General features: G+C 45.0%; 1 protein-coding gene across 8 annotated transcripts in view; it reads right to left on the bottom strand.

Annotated features, from left to right (window-relative positions):
- LOC134904169 (spindlin-Z-like) overlaps positions 1-23,761 on the bottom strand; it is a 108,835-nt gene that overhangs the window by 1,233 nt on the left and 83,841 nt on the right. For 7 of the 8 annotated variants that reach the window (XM_063914555.1, XM_063914547.1, XM_063914529.1 and 4 more), the window contains 2 exons: positions 22,330-22,540; positions 1,669-1,717 (listed from right to left, as the gene is read on the bottom strand). In XM_063914555.1, coding sequence (XP_063770625.1) covers positions 1,669-1,717; positions 22,330-22,381 — 101 coding nt within the window. In that variant the 5' untranslated portion in view covers positions 22,382-22,540. The remainder of the gene's footprint in view (positions 1-1,668; positions 1,718-22,329; positions 22,541-23,761) is intronic. The other variant, XR_010175758.1, reaches the window with a different exon arrangement.

The raw sequence follows: 23,761 nt of genomic DNA, 5'->3' as shown, positions 1-23,761 counted from the left end.
TTGATCAGGGGAAAGCATTGGACGTGGTGTATTTAGATTTTGCAAAAGCCTTCGATACAGTGCCTCATAGCAGACTGATCAACAAATTAAGGGAACTTGGCCTAGGATATACTATTTGTAGATGGATAAGTAATTGGCTGGATAACAGAGTACAACGAGTAGTGGTCAATGGGATGCTCTCCAGTTGGGCACCAGTAGTCAGCGGAATCCCACAAGGATCCGTTCTTGGCCCACTGCTGTTCACTATACAGTATTTATCAATGATCTAGGAATAGGCCTGGAAAGCACAGTGTCAATCTTTGCAGATGATACTAAACTGTGTAGGGTAATTAATTCAGAAGGCGATGTGGAGTCTCTAAAGAATGACTTATTTAAACTTCAAACCTGGCCGTCTAAATGGAGAATGAGGTTCAATATATAAAAATGCAAAGTTATGCATTTTGGGACTAAAAACACACTTGCATCCTACACTCTAGAAAATATAGGGGTAACTATGGTGGAAAAAGATTTGGGGGTGCTCATAGATAATAGGCTTAATAACAGTACACAATGTCAAACTGCAGCAAAGAAAGCAAGTAAAGTGCTTGCGTACATTAAACGGGGCATTGAGACAAGGGACGAGGATGTAATCCTGCCGCTGTACAAATCATTGGTACGTCCGCACCTGGAATATTGTGTTCAGTTCTGGGCACTGTATTATAAAAAAGATATCGGGGAACTAGAAAGAGCTCAAAGAATAAATACGAAATTGATTAAAGGGTTAGAAACACTGGAGTACAAGGAAAGGCTTACTAGGTTAAATATGTATACACTAGAAACGAGGCGACTAAGAGGAGACATTATTATTATCTTCAAATATGTAAAGAGTAATTACAAAGAGCTAGCAGCGGATTTGTTTATTAAAAGAACTCTGTATAGGACGCGTGGCCACTCGCTGAGGCTAGAAGAGAGAAAATTCCTTACACAGCGTAGGAAAGGGTTCTTTACAGTAAGGGCAATTAAGATTTTGAACTCCCTGCCGGAGAAGGTAATAATGGCGGACTCTGTAAATGCGTTTAACAACGGATTGGACAAATTTCTAACTGGAAAATGTATCCAGGCCTATAGCATTTAACATATTGACATTAAAATTATCTGGGAGTGGTAAGATTCATAGGTGTCAATTGGTACTAGACCATTACTCCAGCAGGTGCATTATAATATAAACAGATTAAAACAGAATACAGGTTGAACCCAATGGGCATTTTGCCTCTTTTCAACCTCACTGACTATGTAACTTTAAGAATGGAATTTCTGACTATACCTTTTTAAAACAAAACTGTTCTTGCGTTTCCCACAAGCTTTACCTCTTAAATACCAAGAAAAGGTAACTGACTGGTTTGGTGGATTGGGGGTGGGTGGGGGAAGTGCTGAATTGAAAACAAATTTCATGTGACAGACTGCAACTTAAAACAAGTATCACAAGCTCATAACTGTCATTTTTCAAACAGACCCTGTAACATGACAGTTAGGTGCTGATTGGCTGGTACTTTATCTCCATCCAAGGCTTAGTAAATAGACCCCCTGCTTCTATACCACACCCCACCTGGACGACATTGCTAATTAGATTGAGCAGTTACCAATGGTACCAATATCTTCTTTTGTCAGTACTTATCTTTCTATACTTACTTATGAGATGTTCTTTTCTTCATCATATTTGCAGAAACACCTGCATGTGCTGGTAGAAAAATATAAAAAAAATAAAAATAGAAAATATATATGAAGTTCTACAGAGCAAGAGTAAGAACACAACAAGCACAGCACTAGATGTACATATACAGTGAAAACTTAAATTCCTCTCTAGTGTGTACAAAGTAAACATGAGAAACCTCACAAATGTTACAGAAGACTAGTGGAACAATGATCACTAATTAATATACCTGTTCTACTTAACAGCAACAGAAAGCAGAAATAAAGATCAAGCTAAAAAAAGTAGCATTTCACTACATTTCTATTAAATGTTTTATTAGCCTGTGTATAACAGATTGAAGGATAAACATTTGGAATAACAGAAGGATTTGAAAACAATTTTCATGTGACAAAGACTGCACTAAGAAACAACTTAAAATGAAAACAAGTAAGTACAGGTTGAGTATCCCTTATCCAAAATGCTTGGGACCAGAAGTATTTTGGATATCGGATTTTTCCGTATTTTGGAATAATTGCATACCATAATGAGATATCATGGCGATGGGACCTAAGTCTAAGCACAGAATACATTTATGTTTCATATACACCTTATACACACAGCCTGAAGGTCATTTTAGCCAATATTTTTAATAACTTTGTGCGTTAAACAATGTGTGTGTACATTCACACAATTCATTTATGTTTCTTATACACCTTATACACACAGCCTAAAGGTCATTTAATACAATATTTTTTAATAACTTTGTGTATTAAACATAGTTTGTGTACATTGAGCCATCAGAAAACAAAGATTTCACTATTTCACTCTCACGCAAAAACTTCCGTATTTCGGAATATTCCGTATTTCGGAATATTTGGATATGGGATACTCAACCTGTATCGCAAGAAGCATGTAGGACAACTTCTCAAGCCAGCATAGGAAACGTACTCACAAAAGGTTTAGCTCACTTTAAATCAAATGGACTATAATAAAAGCAGAGCGAGCACAAAACAAATGTAATGCTTAGAAACACTGTGCCACGTGCAACTAGTGTGATACATGTGATCAGTGGATTGGGGTGCCAGCGGTCACATGACAGACACCGGCATCCCAAAATTCAAAATGTCATCAGGGGACGGGTAATTTTACCTGTCCCCTACCCTAACCTGCCTGGGGTGGCGGTTAGGGATAAGACACTAGGGGTGGCGGTTAGGGATAAGACACTAGGGGTGTCGGCAAGGGCTAAGGCACAGGGGGTGGCTACAGGCACCCCCTCTAGTGCCTAACCCTAAGCCCCCACCGAAGAATCCTAACAGGCACCCCAATACTTACTTTCAGGATGTCGGCGGTCGGTGTTCTGGCGCCGTGATTCCGGCATCAGTCACGTGACTGCCAGCATCCCAACTGGCAGGATACCAACAGTTAACTACTTAATGCATCATCAGAGGGGGATAAAGACCATTATAGCCAGGACTACCCTCCTTGCAGTTCTGCCACAGTAACTGCAGCTTCCTCAGTATAGCAGCTGAGCAGTGCATTGCTGGCAAGAGCCACAATATTTCTCCTTCAGATGTCCTATCTGCAGAAACTTCCACAGAACCTGCCATTGTGTTTTTTTTTTTTATTTATGAATTCTGCTGTGACTCCAGATGACCATATGTACACATATAGCTTAAAATTATAACTGTCAGATATAGTAGGGCAAAATCCATTATTTAACATTAACTAGATACTGTACTACAGCACTCACATAATATATTTAGGACAATGTGCAGATTATGGCATCACTCAAATACCTACTGCAATCCCTATTGTAAACACTACAGCAATTCACATTCAAAATGCAAGATGTTTGGGATCCGGTCTGAAGATCGACAGTATCTAGGTCGACAATGTTTAGGTCGACCGTCACTAGGTCGACATGGATGGAAGGTCGACAGGGTTTCTAGGTCGACATGTGCTAGGTCGACAGGTCTAAAGGTCGACATGAGTTTTTCAAATTTTTTTCTTTTTTTGCATGTTTTCATACTTAACGATCCACGTGGACTACGATTGGAACGGTAAAGTGTGCCGAGCGAAGCGAAGGCACCATGCCCGAAGCATGGCGAGCGAAGCGAGCCATGCGAGGGGACGCGGTGCACTAATTTGGGATCCCGGTCACTCTACGAAGAAAACGACACCAAAAACCCCCCAAAAACCTCATGTCGACCTAGCACATGTCGACCTAGAAACCCTGTCGACCTTCCATCCATGTCGACCTAGTGACTGTCGACCTATAGTGGTCGACCTAAACATTGTCGACCTAGATACTGTCGATTTGATGAACCACACCCAGATGTTTTGTATTGAGTCAACAGCCTTAAGTCACTACAATAAGCAGAGTAAAAAAAACTTATGAGTAATACTTTTTACGTAACAGTTGCCATAGATGAAAACCAATGTACTAAACTTGAGCATTAACAATAATTCACATACGAGCCTATAGTCACCACTGACTGTACAGCCAATTCAATAGTTCTCATAACTCCCACCATCTGGTGGATGTGTCAATGAATTCTCGGCACTGAGCCAAGCAGTGGGGGGAAAAAAAAAAAAAAACCAGCACATTTTTTTTTTTACATTTAAAAAAAAAATAAAAAAAAATGCATATTACCATAGCACTCAATACAGTCGTACATTTACAAAACTCACTTGCTAGTAATAGTACTATTCCCTTAAAATCCTGGGAATGTTTGGGAGCACGGCAATTTAGTAATAAGGCAATGGAGGCCAGATTTATTAAGTCTGGTGAAATGATAAAGTGGATGGAGTTTATTAAAGTTCCAGCCAGTCAAGTCAGCTCCTGTCATTTTTCAAACCCAGCCTGTTACATGGTATATAGGAGCTGATTGGCTGGTCCTTTATCACTTCACCAGGCTTAATAAATCTGCCCATCAATCTTTTACATGAATGGACAGAGTGTAGTGGCTACTGTAGTTGTTAGCCGTGCCCCTGCACTGTTCATGCTGTTTCTCAGCCTACACCTGCTACGACTGGTTCTCATCAGCAAGGCAACACACTCTGGGGCATCCAGATAGAAGTTATTCCTCTGCATGGTGTCTGGGTTTGAGGTTGCTGGCAGGTTCTCTTTGCACTGGTGTGAAGACACAGTAGGGTATCTGGGACAGTAGCAAGTACAGAGCAGCTACTGTGCACAATACTAGCCTGCCCTAGGAAATTACACTGTAGGCTGAGAATTCCAAAACTCCTGCTGGCTGGTTCAGTGCAGTGAATAACTTACAGTATGTCAAGCAATCAGAGGAAGGTTTGATATCGGCACATGGAACGGACAGAATTATGCAGTATCATCTTTTTGGGTAGTGCTGTTAGAGTGGTGCACAAATAACAAACATCTAATTTGTTATAAAATACCCAACTAAGCTTTTTTGGTATTTGCCATTGAAAAAACATACGGCCGTTGGGCAAACCGGCAGCGCGGTGGGGGTGTGAAGTTTCTTCCCTCCCCCCATCACCCGGGCCATAGAGATTGTCCATATTGGCCAGCATGTATAAGCGACCTGGCACCAACAATGAACGAGCGCGGGGCCACGCATCATTCATTGTTGGTGCCTACAAACTGAAAGATTTGAACAATATCTTGGTTCTTTAAATCAACGAGATGGTTCATATCTTTCAGTGAAATCGCCTAATGTGTAGGGCCTATTACTTGGAAGCGAGTGACTGATCATTTAATGACCAGCAACAAGAGTTAAATCCCAAGGTAGGGGGCTTGTAGTAATTGCCAGTTGAAAAAGTATGAAATGCACTCAACACACGATGTACACTACACCTGGAGAGAAGTCAAATACGACCGATGCAAGCGCCCTTATTGTTCTGTGATCTCTTCCACGTTAATAAACCAAGGGGTAAATGTATAATAGTGGCATGGATCGTGCTGCAATAACACTTCCTACTTCGTCTCATTACTGAGGTCAAAAGTCTCATATGAGATCAAAAGCTACCTACTTAGATGTAAGAGAGTATGAAATGTTAGTATTAGTGTGGAGGACCAAAAGACCACCGCGACTTCTTTTGTGGTGGCAGAGGTATTATGCATTTATTCTGTGTGACCGAAGTGCGCACACAGCTTTCGTAGAATGTGGTCTGAGGATAGGCTGGATATCATGACAAATGTACCACACAACAGTGAAAGAGAGAATGAGGCTGTGGCTACAGTTTCGCCAAATAGCCCCTCATGGCGTGCCAGTTCCCAGGCAACTCGGCCGTGCTTATCTTTTGACTCATAACGTGTGCCTTATTAGCATAAATAAAACTGGGAGCGACAATACCGCATTGCTAGCATACATCGACTACGGGGGCTTATGTTTGTATATATGACTCTATACAAATAAGGGTCAGATATGAGCAACCACAGCTTTCCTCACACCAAGTTCCGTTGCGTTTCATCTGTGATTTTTGTATGTATGTGTAAAACCAATTCCTGTACGGTTAACTTCGCACCACAGAATCTCTTGTACACAGAGTGTATTTTCTCTGCATCTACAATACGACTAGGACACAAAACTGAAAGAATATGGCACTCTGCTGGTTTCAGAGCGTCTTAGTTGCATTGAGCACCTCACACCATTCGGTGTAAAGATGCTCAGTGTATGAGGACACATCTGTATGTTGCAATTACACTGGAGAGAATTTTTTAAGTACAAAATTCTCTTTAGTTTTGCTGTGCACCTGGATTTATGCCAAAGCACAAGATATTCATGTGTCAAATAGTGAGCTTTACAGAGGAACAATGGAGTTACCGTGCCAATTATAGATGATAAACAAAAGTGATTTGTTCCCCCCATTATGAAAAATATATAGCACTTTTTTTTCCAATAGTGCTTTCCATTTACAGATGAAACACCCCCCCCCCACACACACAAATGATACAAAATAAACTTAACAGACTACAGATGAGAGATAAGTGTTTTGTTTTTTTATAATCAAAAAAACAAAAACAAAGAAAATTAAGTGGTATTAATGAAAACCTTGTGTGCTTGAGTCTATTTTTAAGGTTTCTTGAGTGGAGACCTCTGGAGCTGTGTAAGCAAGCGAGTTCCAGAGTGAGTCACAAAGCTAAAAGCTCGACTTCCAAATGGATTATAGGAAATTTTAGGTATTACCAATAGCCCTTTAACTGTGGATCAAAGTAAGCAAGTGGGAGTACAGGAATCAGAAGCAAATAAACATTTGAAGAAAGAGCATATTAGTGATGTACCTTGTGGATATAATGGATTTGACAAAAATGTTAAAAATACGTAGTTATTGTGGACTTACCGTCGATAACTCTATTTCTCCTAAGGCCACAGTATCCACAGGATAAATATTGGGATATGAGGTAGCGTTAGCATCAACGATCAAAGCTTTCGGCCTCCCAGAATGCAACGGGCCAGTCCCCTATATCCCCGCCTCCTGGCTCAGGCAATTCAGTTTTCCAAAGCTCAAGGCAGGAGCATCATAGAGAGCCCTAATCAGGCGAGAAAACACACATGCACACCCTTCCGTACAAGAAGGAAGAGGTTAGCAGGTGAAAGGTTCCTCAAAAATCAGGTGCGTCAGTGGATACTGTGGACTAAGGAGAAATAGAGTTTCGACAGTAAGTCTATCATAACTACGTATTTCTCCTGCAGGGTCCACAGGTTATCCACATAATAAACACTGGGATGTCCCAAAGCCAATTTAGTGGTGGGGACGCTACTGATTGGACAGGAGAGTCCTTCGCCTGAATTCGGTATCCTGAGAGGCAAAGGTATCAAATCCATAATGTCTAATGAATGTGTTAATGGAAGACCATGTGGCTGCCTTATATATCTGTTCAGCTGAAGCACCACGTTGTGCTGCCCATGATGGACCTACCTTACGAGTAGAGTGAGCAGAGGCATTAGCCGGAATAGGGAGATCAGCTTGAGAATATGCTTCTGAAATAGTCATCCGAAGCCACCTCGCCAGTGTCTGCTTATCAGCAGGCCATCCTCTCGTGAAAACCGTAAAGGACTGGTACGATCCATGTAGAGCCTTAAGGCACGGACTATGGGGGTCATTCGGAGTTGATCGATTGCTAGCTGTTTTAAGCAGCCGTGCGAACGCATAGTCGCTGCCCACAGGGGAGTGTATTTTAGCTGTGCAAGTGTGCGAACGCTTGTGCAGCCGAGCAGCACAAAAACAGTTTGTGCAGTTTCTGAGTAGGTCTGAACTTACTCAGCCGCTGCGATCACTTCAGCCTGTCCAGTCCCGGAATGGACGTCAGACACCCACCCTGCAAACGCTTGGACACGCCTGCGTTTTTCTAAACACTTCCAGAAGTTGACACCCATAAACGCTTTCTTCGTGTCAATCTCCTTGCGATTGGCTGTGCGAGTGGATTCTTCGTACAATCCATCGCCCAGCAACGATCAGCATTGTACCCGTGCAACGCACCTGCATATTGCAGTGCATACGCATGTGCAGTAGTGACCCTATTGCTGCGCTGCGAAAAACGGCAGCGTGCGATCAGGTTGTGATGACCCCCCATGTCCAATGATGCATCTACCGCAGAAAGGTCCGATCCTTGGAAGTTCGGGACTACAATTTCTTCGTTAAGGTGGAATTTAGATACCACCTTAGGAAGATAACCAGATTAGCAGTTTTTAGCAGCCGTGCAAAAGCATTATCGCTGCCCACAGGGAGTTTATTTTCGCTTTCCAGAAGTGCAAACGCCTGTGCAGCAGAGCGCCTGCAAAAACATTTTGTGCAGAACAAGACCAGCCCTGTAGTTACTCTTCGTGTGCGTTGATTATAACGTTGGTGGGTTGGCTTTGACATCACACACCCACCCAGCCACGTCTGCGTTTTCCCTGGCACGCCTGCATTTTTCTAAGCACTCCCTGAAACCGGTCAGTTGACACCCAGAAACGCCCCCTTCCTGTCAATCTTCTTGCGGCCGTGAGTGCGAATGAAAACGTCGCTAGAACCTGTGCAAAACCACAAAGTCCTTTGTACCCGTACATCACGCATGCGCATTGCTGTCCATACACATGCGCAGAAATGCCGATTTTTAGCCTGATCGCTGCGCTGCGAACAACGGCAGCTAGCGATCAACTCGGAATGACCCCCTTGGTTCTGAGCACTGCTCTATCTGGATAAAAAAAAAAAAAAAATTCAGAAAAGGAGGGCGACATAACAGTGTCCCTAAATCTGAAATTCTTCTAGCTGAAGCAATAGCCAGTAGAAAGAGAACTTTAGCTGTCAGCCATTTAAGATCCACTTGCTTAAGTGGTTCAAATGGGCCAACTTGAAGCACCTTTAAGACTAAACTTAGATCCCAAGGGGCTGTAGGAGGAACAAAAGGAGGTTGGATGTGAAGCATTCCTTGTAAAAAAAAAAAAGTGCAAACATCCTGTAGGTTAGCAATTTTCTTTTGGAACCATAGTCAGTCAGTCAATGCTGACACCTGCATTCTCAAGGAAGCCACCTGTAGACCTTTGTCCATTCCTGCCTAAAGGAATGCTAGGACTATGGAAACTCTGAATGATCTAGGGTCAAATTTCCGTTCACTGCACCATTGAATATAGGATTGCCATATTCGGTGATAAAATGCGAGACGAGGACATTTTCCTTGCACTGAGCACTGTTTATTTACCTGTTGCAAGAATCCTCTTGCGTTCAGGATGGTGGTCTCAAGAGCCAAGCTGTCAAAGACAGTCGATCCAGGTGCTTGTAATAGCAAGGTGCTTGTAATAGCAGTAGATCTGGACGTTGAGGGAGTAGAAATGGAGCATCCATTGCATCACCATGGGCAATAGGATGATCGGTGGATGACAGGCCAGACGAAAGTCCCATTTTACTGACAGGGCATCCACAAAGGTCACTTTGGGATCCTTTGTTCTTGACCTGTATGCGAGAACTTTGTTGTTCTGACAGGACGCCATGAGATCTCTCTCTGGTAATCCCCACTTGCCTACTACAGTCTGGAAGACCTCGGGGTGTAAAGCCCATTCGTCTGCATGAATACGTGTCGACTGAGAAAATCTGCTTCCTAGTCTAGGACTCCCGGAATAAACACTGCAGACAAGGCTGGATGATGAAGTTCTGCCCACCTTAACGTGATGATTGAGGTACACTACTGTCGTTGCACTGTTCCAGTGAATTTTAACTGGTTTCCCCTGAAGGGTGTCCTTTGCCTGAATGAGTGCCATATATAATCGCCCGGAGATCCAATATATTTATCGACAGGCAACTTTCTTCCTTGGTCCACTGCCCTTGGAAGCAACTTCTTCCCGACACTGCTCCCCGGCCCTGTAGACTGGCATCCGTTATCAGAACTTCCCAAACCAATATAAAAATGGGTCTCCCTTTGTCCAGATGGGATATCTGTAGCCACCAGGCTAATGACCTCCTTACTTCCAAAGGAAGGACCATTGTCTGCGTTTTATTGTCTGATGTAACCCATTCCATTTGGAAAGGATCAGACATTGTAGAGGCCTCGAGTGGAATTGAGTATACTCCATGTCGTATGTCGACACCATAAATCCCATCACACGCATTACTGCGTGAATGGATAAGCTTTGACTGTGTAGCAGCTCCTGGATCCTCGACTGAATTTTGAATATTTTGTTCAGAGGTAAAATTACTCTCTGAAGACCCGAATCCAACACAGACCCCTAGTGACTCATCCGTTGTGATGGAACCAGGGACGTCTTTGCCCAATTTATGAGCCAACCGTGTCTCTGCAAACAATCTATTGTCTGTTGCAGATGACACTGAAGCAATTCCTGAGACTGTGCCAGGATTAATAAATCGTTGAGGTATGGAAAAATCCTTATCCCCTGCCGACGGAGATAAGCCGCCATTACCACCATAATTCTGATTAACACTCTGGGAACTGTGGCCAGTCCAAATGGTAGGACCTGAAACTGAAAATGTTGCTGGAGGATAGCAAACGTGAGACATAGCACTGATGGGACAGTGCTATAGGAACATGTAGGTAAGCATCCTGTATATCCAATGATACCATAAAAACCGCCAGCTCCATGGCCAAAATAATGGAACGTAAAGTCTCCATATGAAAATGAGGCACCCAAATGTACTTGTTCAGCACCTTGAGATTAAGTATAGGCCGGAACGACCCATTTGGTTTCCGGACTAGAAACAAGATGGAATAAAAACCTTGTCCTCATTGTGTAGGAGGAACTGGAATTATCACTTTTGACTGAAGCAACTTCTGAACTGCCTCTTGCAAAGCCCTGGCCTTCGTTTCCACTGAAGACGGGCTGGTACAAAAAAAAACCTATGAGGAGGATGTTTCTTGAAGGCAAACACATAACCGTGAAATACAGCTTCTTGCACCCAGGCATCTGTGGTGGACTGCTGCCAGATCTGTGCAAAATGGAGAAGTCGTTCTACTACCCTGGGATCCCCTAAGCGTAGGCCCGCACATCAGGCTGATGGTTTATCTTCTGGCTTGGAAGCAGGCTCTCTGGTAGCCCAATGCTTTTTAGTCTTACCAGACTTGTCAGACTTGTTTGCCATATCCCTTTCCTTTTGCTTTTCCTTGAGTCCGAAAGGGACGAAAAGCTGGAAATCTAGGCTCGGATTTGTGTGTGGAAGGAAACTTCACTTTCTTGGAGTCTGCCTCTGACTCCAAAATACTGTCTAATTCTTTACCAAAAAAAATATTTCCAGTAAAAGGCAAAGACTACAGAACCTTCTTGGATTCTGAGTCAGCTTTTCATGTACGTAGCCAAACCGCTCTGCGAGCTGCTACTGCCGAGACTGATGCTTGAGAGGCAATTGTATCCATATCCAAGGCTGCCCCATAAAAATATCTGCCTGTTTTAAATGTGCAATATGGTATTTTTGCTCTCTAGATGTGAAGGAAATATCATCCTCTAATGCATCAGCCCAGACAGACACTGCTTTTGCCATCCAGGCTGAAGCCATGGCTGGTCTTACGATTGCCCCAGACATGTAGAAAATGGTTTTCAAAAGCCCATCTATTTTCCTATCCGTGACATCAGTTAATGACACTGAAGACAGAGGTAATGTAGATTTTCACACCAATCAAATACTTTGGGAGCCACCTCCCTTTTTAAACAGTCCACAGCTGGTAGAAGATATTGGGAATTAAATTCCTCTGGAATTCTAAAATTATTACTGGGTTTTACACAAGCCTCTTGCATAATTTCCATCAGCTGGGATGTTTAAACACAGGTGCCTTAGATTTTAACAAAGGCTCTGCTGCCTCTTCGAAGGATAGAATGGCTTTCATAGCACTAATTAGCTCAGGTATGTCCACTGAGCTGCCTTCATCCTCGTCTCTATATGCATACCTGGAGTGTGATGAGTCCTCATCCTCTGACAAGTCCCCATCTGAAACCTGTGTAGACCGTGAAGATGTTGTTTCATGTCTATGTGTTTTACCTTCCACTGGCCTTTCAGTCTGCTTTTGTTGAAAGGCTGTAGATTACAGGGGGGAATGTTGCAAATAAGGGTTAATAAGATAACCTATTCCTGGTATAGGAGCTGGCATTATCCGCTCAGCTATACTGGGTAATGTCTGTGCAAAAGTAGCACATGGGGGTTCAACTTGGACCTGTGCCTGCCTTGGATTATTAAGGAGGCTTTGGTGAAAACGAACCCAACTTTGTAAGACAAACATGATATCAGTGTTGGTACTGCTGCAGAGTGTATCCTCCTCATCCTTGCCTCTCAGACATGATAAACAAATAACACACCTGTACAGTGTTAACTACACAATTTGTGACTGAAATCACTTTAAAACTTGTTAAAGTGACATACAATACAATCCCTCCCTGCTTTGCCCCAGCATTGAGGATCAGAATACACAGAAACTGACAGAAACAGTAAAGTCAGCAATCACACTAGCAATTAGTCACAGGTTATACATTAGTATAATAAGCAATATGAGCACATATTCAACTAGAGATACATTTCAAGTATGTAGGAGAAACATATTGCTGCATTACCTTATAAAGGATTTTAAATGTATTCAGTCGCACAGCGAAATTAACAGCAGCAATAGTCACAGACTCATATGCATCAGGCATTTATCCAACTATTCGTACTATTAGTAGGTAGAGACTTTGTGCTGTATCACCCGGCTCAGGAGAGTGGGATACAGGGAGACTTCACCCAGCTTCCAGGATCGATCAATACGTTAGTGAACGCTGAGTGGATCCAGACGCCAATAGTATACACAACCGCCCAGTGAACACAGACGCCCAAGTGAACATCGACGCACCAGTCACACAGCCACCTGTGCTGCGGCTGGGTCCTTTTAGATACACAGCATCTCAGACGGAACCGGGAAATCAGTTCATGGCGTGAAACTTTGAGAAAATTGGTCATGAACAGGGGGAGGGGTGACCAGGGGAGCGTCTTACTCCCAAACTGCTGACATCAACCCCAGGGATCGTGGCCTCACACTAATCCCTAGAGCCTATGATCCCTGGGGCCTAGCGCTGGTGCACCTGAGGTAGCAGCAGCGTCAGTTACTGTTTGTAAGTCTCCTTCCCAAAAACAGTGCGGCTGTGTCTTGCTTCTCCCCCGCTAAGCGGAACCAAAGCCTTACCTTCTCCCCGTGCTCCGGCCACAGCCTGGTAACGTCTGCTGGACTTGCTAGTACATCAGACACAGACGCCCACCGAAACAGCACTGTACACATGGGTAAGTGTTGTCGCGACCCGGCGTAGAGTTGTTGGAGCGACTCAATAAGACGCTTTTTAGAAAACTCGCTCAAAAAATGTAACACAATAAAAATAAATTAAATAAGCTTATGGCTGCCAAAATCAGCAGGCCAAAGATCGTGGTCCGGCTCCTGACACACCAACAAAACAAAAAATAAATAAATACTGAATTGCCTTAGCTAGGAGGCAGGGATATAGGGGACTGGCCCGTTGCATTCTGGGTGGCCAAAAGCTTTGATCGTTGGTGCCAATCCGCTGACGCTAACTCATATCCCAATGTTTATCCTGTGGATAACCCGTGGACCCTGCAGAAGAAAAATAGGATTTTAATACCTACCGGTAAATCCTTTTCTCTTAGTCCGTAGAGGATGCTTCAAGAACCATGGGGTATAGACGGGATCCGCAGGAGACATGGGCACACTATAAGACTTTGAATGGGTGTGAACTGGCTCCTCCCTCTATGCCCCTCCTCCAGACTCCAGTTATAGGAACTGTGCCCAGGGAGACGGACATTTCGAGGAAAAGGATTTATTTAATTATTCTAAACCAAGGTGAGATACATACCAGCTCACACCACTAACACGTCGTACAACATGGCATTCAACAACAACGCATGCAACGGCATAACCAACTTGCAGACACAGTCCGCACTGGGACGGGCGCCCAGCATCCTCTACGGACTAAGAGTAAAGGATTTACCGGTAGGTATTAAAATCCTATTTTCTCATACATCCTAGAGGATGCTGGGGATGCTTCAAGAACCATGGGGTTTATAACAAAGCTCTAGAACGGGCGGGAGAATGCGGATGACTCTGCAGCACCGATTGACCAAACAAGAGGTCCTCCTCAGCCAGAGTATCAAACTTGTAAAACTTCGCAAAGGTATTTGAACCCGACCAAGTAGCAGCTCAGCAAAGTTGTAACGCCGAGACTCCCCGGGCAGCTGCCCAGGAGGAACCCACCTTTCTTGTAGAATGGGCTTTTACAGATTTCGGCAACGGCAATCCAGTCGTAGAATGAGCCTGCTGAATCGTATTACAAATCCAGCGCGCAATAGTCTGCTTAGAAGCAGGAGCCTCAATCTTGTTGGGAGCCCATAGGACAAACAGAGCCTCCGTTTTCCTAATCTGCGCCGTTCTGGCGATAGATCTTCAAAGCTCTGACCACATCGAGAGACTTTGATTCCGCCAAGGTGTCAGTGGCCACTGGCACCACAATTGGCTGGTTAACATGAAATTAAATGAAACCACCTTTGGCAGAAATTGTTGACGAGTTCTCAACTCCGCTCTATCAGCATGGAAAACCAAATAGGGGCTTTTGTGAGACAAAGCCGCCAACTCAGACACTCGCCTTGCAGATGCTAAGGCCAACAACATGACCACTTTCCAAGTAAGGAATTTTAACTCAACCTTGCGCAAAGGTTCAAACCAATGTGATTGCAAGAATTGCAATACCACATTAAGGTCCCATGGTGCCACTGGGGGCACAAAGGGAGGTTGGATGTGCAGCACGCCTTTTACGAAGGTCTGAACTTCTGGAAGGGAGGCCAATTCTTTTTGAAAAAAAGATCGACAAGGCCGAAATCTGTACTTTAATAGAGCCTAACTTTAGGCCTGCATCCACACCTGCTTGTAGGAAATGGAGCAAACGCCCCAGGTGAAATTCTTCCGTAGGAGCCTTCTTGGATTTACACCAAGATACATATTTTCTCCAAATACGGTGGTAAATGCTTTGTCGTTACTTCTTTTCTAGCCTGAAGAAATGTAGGAATGACTTCACTGGAAATAACCTTTCGGGCTAGGATTTGACGTTCAACCGCCACGCCGTCAAACGCAGCCGCGGTAAGTCCTGATACACGCATGGCCCCTGTTGTAACAGGTCCTCCCGAAGAAGAAGAGGCCAGGGATCTTCTACGAGCAACTCCTGAAGATCTGGATACCAGGCCCTTTTTGGCCAATCCGGAACAATGAGGATCGCCTGAACCCTTGTTCTCCTTATAATTTTTATCACCTGTGGAATGAGTGGAAGTGGAGGGAACACATAGACCGACTGAAACACCCACGGTGTCACTAGGGCGTCCACCGCTATCGCTTGAGGGTCAATTGACCTGGAACAATATCTCTGAAGTTTCTTGTTGAGGCGGGACGCCATCATGTCCACTTGAGGAACTCCCCAACGACTTGTCACTGCTGCAAAGACCTCTTGATGAAGATCCCACTCTCCTGGATGGAGAGGTGTCTGCTGATGAAGTCTGCTTCCCAGTTGTCCACTCCTGGAATGAAGACCGCTGACAGAGTGCTGGCATGTTTTTCCACCCAGCGAAGAATCCTTGTGGCCTCGGCCATTGCCGCTCTGCTCTTTGTTCCACCCTGGCGGTTTATGTACGCCACTGCTGTCACGTTGTCTGACTGAATCAAGACTGGCAGACCTCGAAGAAGATGTTCTGCTTGCAGAATGCCGTTGTAGATGGCTCTTAATTCCAGAATGTTTATGTGTAGACAAGTTTCATGGCTCGACCACTTTCCCTGAAAGTTTCTTCCCTGTGTTACTGCTCCCCAGCCTCGGAGGCTTGCATCTGTGGTCACCAGGATCCAATCCTGAATCCCGAACCTGCGCCCCTCCAGAAGGTGAGAACTGTGCAGCCACCACAGAAGGGAAATCCTGGTCCTGGGAGATAGAGTTATTTCCGGTGCATGTCTAGGTGAGACCTGGACCACTGGTCCAAAAGGTTCCATTGAAACACCCTGGCATGGAACCTGCCATACGGAATGGCCTCGTAGGCCGCCACCATCTGCTCCAGCAACCAAGTGCAGTGAAGAACTGACACCTTTGCCGGTTTCAGAATCTGTTTTACCATGTTCTGTATTTCCAGAGCTTTTTCCACTGGAAGAAAAACGCTCTGCAATTCTGTATCCAGAATCAAACCCAGGAACGACAGCCGTGTCGTTGGATCCAACTGTGATTTTGGCAAATTTAGGAGCCAACCGTGTTGTTGCAGAGTAGTCAGTGAAAGGGCAACATTCTTCAACAAGTGTTCCTTGAACCTCGCCTTTATGGAGGAGATTGTCCAAGTACGAGATAATTGTGATTCCCTGCCTGCACAGGAGAACCATCATTTCCGCCATTACTTTGGTGAAAATCCTCGGAGCCGTGGACAGCCCAAACGGCAACGTCTGAAACTGGTAATGACAATCCTGCACAGCAAATCTCAGGTAAGCCTGATGTGGAGGATATATGGGGACATGTATGTAGGCATCTTTTATGTCGACCAACACCATAAAATCTCCCTCCTCCAGACTGGAGATCACTGCTCGTAGAGATTCCATCTTGAACTTGAATTTTTTGAGAAAGAAATTGAGGGATTTTAGGTTTAGAATCGGTCTGACTGAGCCATCCGGCTTCGGGACCACAAACAGGCTCGAATAAAAGCCTTCCCCCTGTTGAGACGGGGGTACCGTGACAATCAATTGATTTTGACACAACTTTAGTATCGCAGCGCTTACTATCTCCCTTTCTGGAAGAGAATCTGGCGAGGCCAATTTGAAAAATCGGTGAGGGGGCACGTCTTGAAACTCTAACTTGTACCCTTGGGTTACTATTTCCAATATCCAAGGATCCATGTCCGAGTGCACCCAGACCTGACTGAAGAGTTGGAGACTTGCCCCCACCGGTGCGGACTCCCGCAGAGGAGCCCCAGCGTCATGCGGTGGATTTGGGAGAAGCCGGAGAGGACTTCTGCTCTTGGGAACTTGCCACAGCCTGTGACCTTTTTCCCCTTACTCTTCCTCTCGTAGCAAGGAAGGAGGACCCTCGTCCTTTTTTGAATTTATTGGGCCGAAAGGACTGCATCTGATAGTGGGGCGTTTTCTTCTGTTGCGCCGGAACATAAGGTAAAAATTACGACTTACCAGCGGTAGCCGTAGACACCAGGTCAGTGAGGCCGTCGCCAAACAAGACGCTACCGTTAAACGGTAGAGACTCCATCGCCTTCTTTGAGTCAGCATTCCATTGATGAATCCACAACGCTCTCCTTGCTGAGACTGCCATGGCATTGGCCCTTAATCCCAAAAGGCCAATATCCCTCACAGCTTCTTTTAAATATGCTGCAGCGTCCCTGATGTAACCCAGAGTCAAAAGAACACTATCCCTGTCTAGGGTATCTGCCTCAGATGATAAGTTATCTGCCCACCTTTCAATAGCGCTACTCACCCATGCCGCAGCAACGGCAGGCCTGAGTAGCGCCCCCGTAGTGACATAAATGGATTTTAGTGTATTTTCCCGCTTACGATCCACAGGATCTTTTAGGGCTGTCGTGTCAGGGGACGGGAGCACCACCTTTTTGGAAAGACGCGATAAAGCTTTGTCTACCATGGGGATTGACTCCCACCTTAACCTGTCCCCAACAGGGAACAGATACGCCACTGGAATTCTTTTGGGAACATGTATCCTTTTGTCAGGATTTTCCCAAGCTTTTTTAAAACGTGCGTTCAGCTCATGAGAGGGAGGAAACGGTACCTCAGGTTTCTTTCCTTTATACATACAGACCCTAGTATCAGGAACAGCAGGGTCCTCAGTGATATGTAATACTTCTTTTATCGACATAATCATGTACTGAATATTCTTAGCCAGTTTCGGATGTAATCTGGCATCACTATAGTCGACACTGGAATCAGAGTCCGTGTCGGTATCTGTATCAGTCATCTGGGTAAATGCACGTTTCTGTGACCCCGAAGGGGTCTGGGCCTGTGACAAAGCATCTTCCATGGATTTCCTCCATGTCTGGTTCTTAGACTCAGATTTATCAAATCTCTTAGCCAACTTAGGGGTATATTTACTAAGGTCCCGATTTTGACCGAGATGCCATTTTTTCTTCAAAGTGTCATTTCGGTAATTTACTAAGCAAAAATCTCGGCAGTGATGAGGGCATTCGTAATATTTTGGAAGTCCTAGGAAAAAATCACGAATCAATACACCATAGGTCAAATACACCTGCAATTTGGTAGAAATCGGTAATTTACTAAAAAGTGCAAATCACAAACACTGCCGACAATAGCCAAACACTGCCGTGCAGAAATACAATTCGTGAAAAGGTGTTACAAAAAAAAAAAAAAACAGACCTGCTTTTTTATCCCGTGTTTGGATAGGCATGCACGGATCCATGAGATCCGTGCATGTTTATCAGTGGGAAGGGGATGGGAGAGTGTTATTTTCTTTTTTAAAAAAAATGCGCGGGGGTCCCCCCTCCTAAGCAAAACCAGCCTCGGGCTCTTTGAGCCGGCCCTGGTTGCAAAAATATGGGGGAAAAAATGATAGGGGTTCCCCCATATTTAAACAACCAGCACCGGGCTCTGCGCCTGGTCCTGGTTCCAAAAATATGGGGGACAAAAAGCGTAGGGGTCCCCCGTATTTCTGAAACCAGCACCGGGCTCCACTAGCCAGATACATAATGCCATAGCCGGGGGACACTTTTATATAGGTCCCGGCGGCCCTGGCATTACATAACCAACTAGTCACCCCTGGCCGGGGTACCGTGGAGGAGTGGTGACCCCTTCAATCAAGGGGTCCCCCCCCTCCAGCCACCCAAGGACCAGGGGTGAAGCCCGAGGCTGTCCCCTCCCATCCAAGGGCTGCGGATGGGAGGCTGATAGCCGTTTTGTAAAAAAATGAATATTGTTTTTAGTAGCAGTACTACAAGTCCCAGCAAGCCTCCCCCGCAAGCTGGTACTTGGAGAACCACAAGTACCAGCATGCGGAGGAAAACCGGGCCCGCTGGTACCTGTAGTACTACTACTAAAAAAATACCCCAATAAAAACATAAGACACACACCTTGAAAGTATAACTTTAATGCATACATTCACACCTCCATATACACATACTTACCTTATGTTCACACGAGGGTCGGTCCTCTTCTCCATGTAGAATCCATGGTGTACCTGTGGAAAAAATTATACTCACAAAATCCAGTGTAGAAGGCTCTTCTTCTTGTAATCCATTTGTAATCCAGGTACTTGTCAAAATAAAAAAACGGACACCCGACCTCGCACTGAAAGGGGACCCATGTTTTCACATGGGACCCCTTTCCCCGAATGCCAGAAACCCCCTCTGACTTATGTCTAAGAGGGTTTCTTCAGCCAATCAGGGAGCGCCACATTGTAGCACCCTCCTGATTGGCTGTGTGCTCCTGTACTGTATGACAGGCGGCACACGGCAGTGTTACAATGTAGCGCCTATGCGCTCCATTATAACCAATGGTGGGAACTTTGTGGTCAGCGGTGAGGTTACTTTCGGTCAACCGCTGACCACAAAGTTCCCACCATTGGTTACAATGGAGCGCATAGGCACTACATTGTAACACACTGCCGTGTGCCGCCTGTCATACAATACAGGAGCACACAGCCAATCAGGAGGGTGCCACAATGTGGCGCTCCCTGATTGGCTGATGGAACCCTCTTAGACTTAAGTCAGAGGGGGTTTCTGGCATTCGGGGAAAGGGGTCCCATGTGAAAACATGGGGCCCCTTTCAGTGCGAGGTCGGGTGTCCGTTTTTTTATTTTGACAAGTACCTGGATTACAAATGGATTACAAGAAGAAGAGCCTTCTACACTGGATTTTGTGAGTATAATTTTTTTCCACAGGTACACCATGGATTCTACATGGAGAAGAGGACCGACCCTCGTGTGAACATAAGGTAAGTATGTGTATATGGAGGTGTGGATGTATGCATTAAAGTTATACTTTCAAGGTGTGTGTCTTATGTTTTTATTGGGGTATTTTTTTAGTAGTAGTACTACAGGTACCAGCGGGCCCGGTTTTCCTCCGCATGCTGGTACTTGTGGTTCTCCAAGTACCAGCTTGCGGGGGAGGCTTGCTGGGACTTGTAGTACTGCTACAAAAAACAATATTCATTTTTTTACAAAATGGCTATCAGCCTCCCATCCGCAGCCATTGGATGGGGGGGGACAGCCTCGGGCTTCACCCCTGGTCCTTGGGTGGCTGGAGGGGGGGGGACCCCTTGATTGAAGGGGTCCCCACTCCTCCATGGTACCCCGGCCAGGGGTGACTGGTTGGTTATGTAATGCCAGGGCCGCCGGGACCTATATTAAAGTGTCCCCCGGCTGTGGCATTATGTATCTGGCTAGTGGAGCCCGGTGCTGGTTTCAGAAATACGGGGGACCCCTACGCTTTTGTCCCCCGTATTTTTGGAACCAGGACCAGGCGCAGAGCCCGGTGCTGGTTGTTTAAATATGGGGGAACCTCTATCATTTTTCCCCCCATATTTTTGCAACCAGGATCGGCTCAAAGAGCCCGAGGCTGGTTTGGCTTAGGAGGGGGGACCCCACGCAATTTTTATTTTTATTTTAACAAGGTGCACAATGAAGCCCAGCACGGATCTCTCAGATTCGGCCGAGAATCATTGTATTAAAGTCGGCAGTGTTTTACAAGTCACTCACGTAAAACACTGCCTAAAAAAACGAATGACAGACATCGGTAAAAATGAAAATGCAGAATACGGCAGCTTAGTAAATTAGTCGTACTAAATTCAAAAAGTTGCATATTTACACTTTCGATGTCATTCGTGATTAAACTTTGACCTCAAACGGGAAAATACGATTTTTAGTAAATATACCCCTTAGTCACATTTGCGTTTAAAACACTCAACATATTCACCGAATCATCCGTCGGCGGTGCCGACACTACCACTCTCACAGAATTGTCTGTCCCCACTCCAGCCTCCTCCTGGGAAGAGCATTCAGCCTCAGACATGTCGACACACACACATACAGACAGCCACAACCACACTGGGGCTATAGGAGACAGACCCACAATAAAGCCTGCCAGAGGGACACAGAGTTCTGCCAGCCCACACCCAGCACCTATCCCGGTACTGAAGCCAGCACAAGACTGCCCAGACCTGTTAGCGCTTTTTACATATATAATGAATCACCAAATCACTAGTGCGCCCCACCCGTTTTGCACCCTGTTACTTGCACAGCAGTGTGGCGGTCAGGGCCAGCATCTCTGCAGCTTTCTGTGAAGAGAAAAATGGCGCTGGACAGAGCTGTGCAGGATAAGCCCCGTCCACTACATTGCGCGCTTCAGTCCCGCTCAAAAAATCTTTATACTGGCGGGGGTCCCTTAACTAGTGCCTGGGCACTGTTATGTACTTTGCCAGTGCGGTTTGAGGTCCCCCATGCTGCCCTGCAGTGCCATGATCTGTGTGGGAGCATGGCGCGCGGTACCTCAAACGCCGTCTTCTGCCGTCACTGAAGTCTTCTGATCTTCTCATACTCACCCGGCTTCTGTCTTCTGGTTCTGTGAGGGGGGTGACGGCGCGGCTCTGGGAACAAGCAGCTAGGCGTACCAAGTGATCGAACCCTCTGGAGCTAATGGTGTCCAGTAGCCTAAGAAGCAGAGCCCTTGAACTTAGAAGAAGTAGGTCAGCTTCTCTTCCCTCAGTCCCACGATGCAGGGAGCCTGTTGCCAGCAGGTCTCCCTGAAAATAACAAACCTAATAAAAGTCTTTTTCTGAGAATCCCTGGAGAGCTCCTCAGTGTGCATCCAGTCTCACTGGGCACAGAATCTAACTGGAGTCTGAAGGAGGGGCATAGAGGGAGGAGCCAGTTCACACCCATTCAAAATCTTATAGTGTGCCCATGTCTCCTGCGGATCCAGTCTATACCCCATGGTTCTTGAAGCATCCCCAGCATCCTCTAGGACGTATGAGAAAAAACATTAACGCAAACTACACCAACGTGCCTCATGTAATAAAGACATTTTCAAAGTTTAGAATTCGGCTAAGTTGAGCAGTATTTCTGTGTAAAAACAATTTACTGAAAGAGGTGTTTCTACAGTGGTGCACCTCACCAGTATCCGGTCCAACTCATTACAGCAACTATTCTATATTATCTTTGTAAAACACAAGTAATAGACTTTACCTGCATCAGCTCTTGATCGCTGAGCGGCCGCCTTTCCAAATGGAGTCTTCATTCATCTGTGTATTAAAGGGCAGCAGGGCTGCCGAACTAGGGTGAAAAGTGTCACTCCAAGTTTGTTGTAGTCCTTCCAGTCTACATGGAAAAGAACCCCTTCCTTTCCACCTTTCAGAAAAACTCCGACCCTCAATTGCTCTGATCAGAAGTCACTTATCTGTAAAAAAAAATTAAAAAGGCAACACATCAGAAAAACCCCAAAAAAGTTATCCTACCTCATTAGCTAGGATCATTATTTTTAAAAATCTTAGAGGTAATCTATCTGCTCGCTTGTCTTCCAATAACAGGCCTACAGAAGCTGGAGCAAAATTTGAAAGCGACTGCAGCAAGTAAAATATGTAAAAAACGGCACGTAAATACATCAAGGAGAGAAAAACTATTTCAGACAAATGTATGGGACATGCAAAGAGATAGGCACAGAAAGAAGATCAAAGACAAAAAAAAAAAAAAAGTAAGATGCTGCACCCTAACTTGCGTCATAACGCACACTAACTATAAGTACTATTCAGTTAGGATACAGAAGTATTGTCTCCAATCAGAAGGTCGACAAACAGTATGTGGGACCCCAGTGTCAGGCACCATGAGGTCATTGCTACTTAAGGCCCATATAGACTGGCCGATGCGGTGAGAGATGTGTGCTGAGCGAACCGCTCAGCACATATCTCTCTCGCCGCTCAGCACAGCACGATGTGTGCTGAGCGTGCGGGGGGGGAGACGGGGGGCCGCTCACTTCACCCAGCGGGTGAAGTGAGCGACCCGCTAGATTGGCCTGTACAGCAGGCCAATCTAGCAGCAGCGATAGCGATGCGTGGGGCTGCGCATCGATATAGCTGTAAGGGGTACACACGGAGCGATCAGGCTTATATTCTAAGCAATCTAGTCAGATTGCTTAGAATATCGCTCCGTGAGTACCCCCCCTTAAAGCAAGTTATGCGTACCAGCAGTCTCTAAGCGTGCTGGTAAATCATGTTTACAGTTGTACTGCCAGCGTACATAAAACAAGAAGCATTTCACACATTAAAGCAGCACATGTTTTAGACACGGACTGCTTACACTAAATGATCCAGAGTAGTGCAAATACTGTACAATGGAAATTTAGAGTACCCAACTGGCTACAATTAGCTACTATTATATCTTGAGAAACTTGCAATTTTAGGAATTTCTATTCTAAGTAAAAAAACAAAGAAACCAGTAGATCAAATAACACACAAATACAATTTCATTAATTTATTGCTGAAAATTATACAATTCATCTTTGTCGGAAAAGTATGTGAATCTATCGTATTCAGCAGCTGTGTGACTTCCTTGAGAAGCAATGACTTCAAATGTTTATAGGAAATTGTTGTTAAGCAGATTGTAGGGCCTTCTTGGATTGCTC

The sequence above is a fragment of the Pseudophryne corroboree genome, chromosome 1 (genome assembly GCF_028390025.1).
Source record: "Pseudophryne corroboree isolate aPseCor3 chromosome 1, aPseCor3.hap2, whole genome shotgun sequence".
Classification (NCBI taxonomy): Eukaryota; Metazoa; Chordata; class Amphibia; order Anura; family Myobatrachidae; genus Pseudophryne; species Pseudophryne corroboree.
This window is presented reverse-complemented; position numbering and strand designations above follow the sequence as displayed.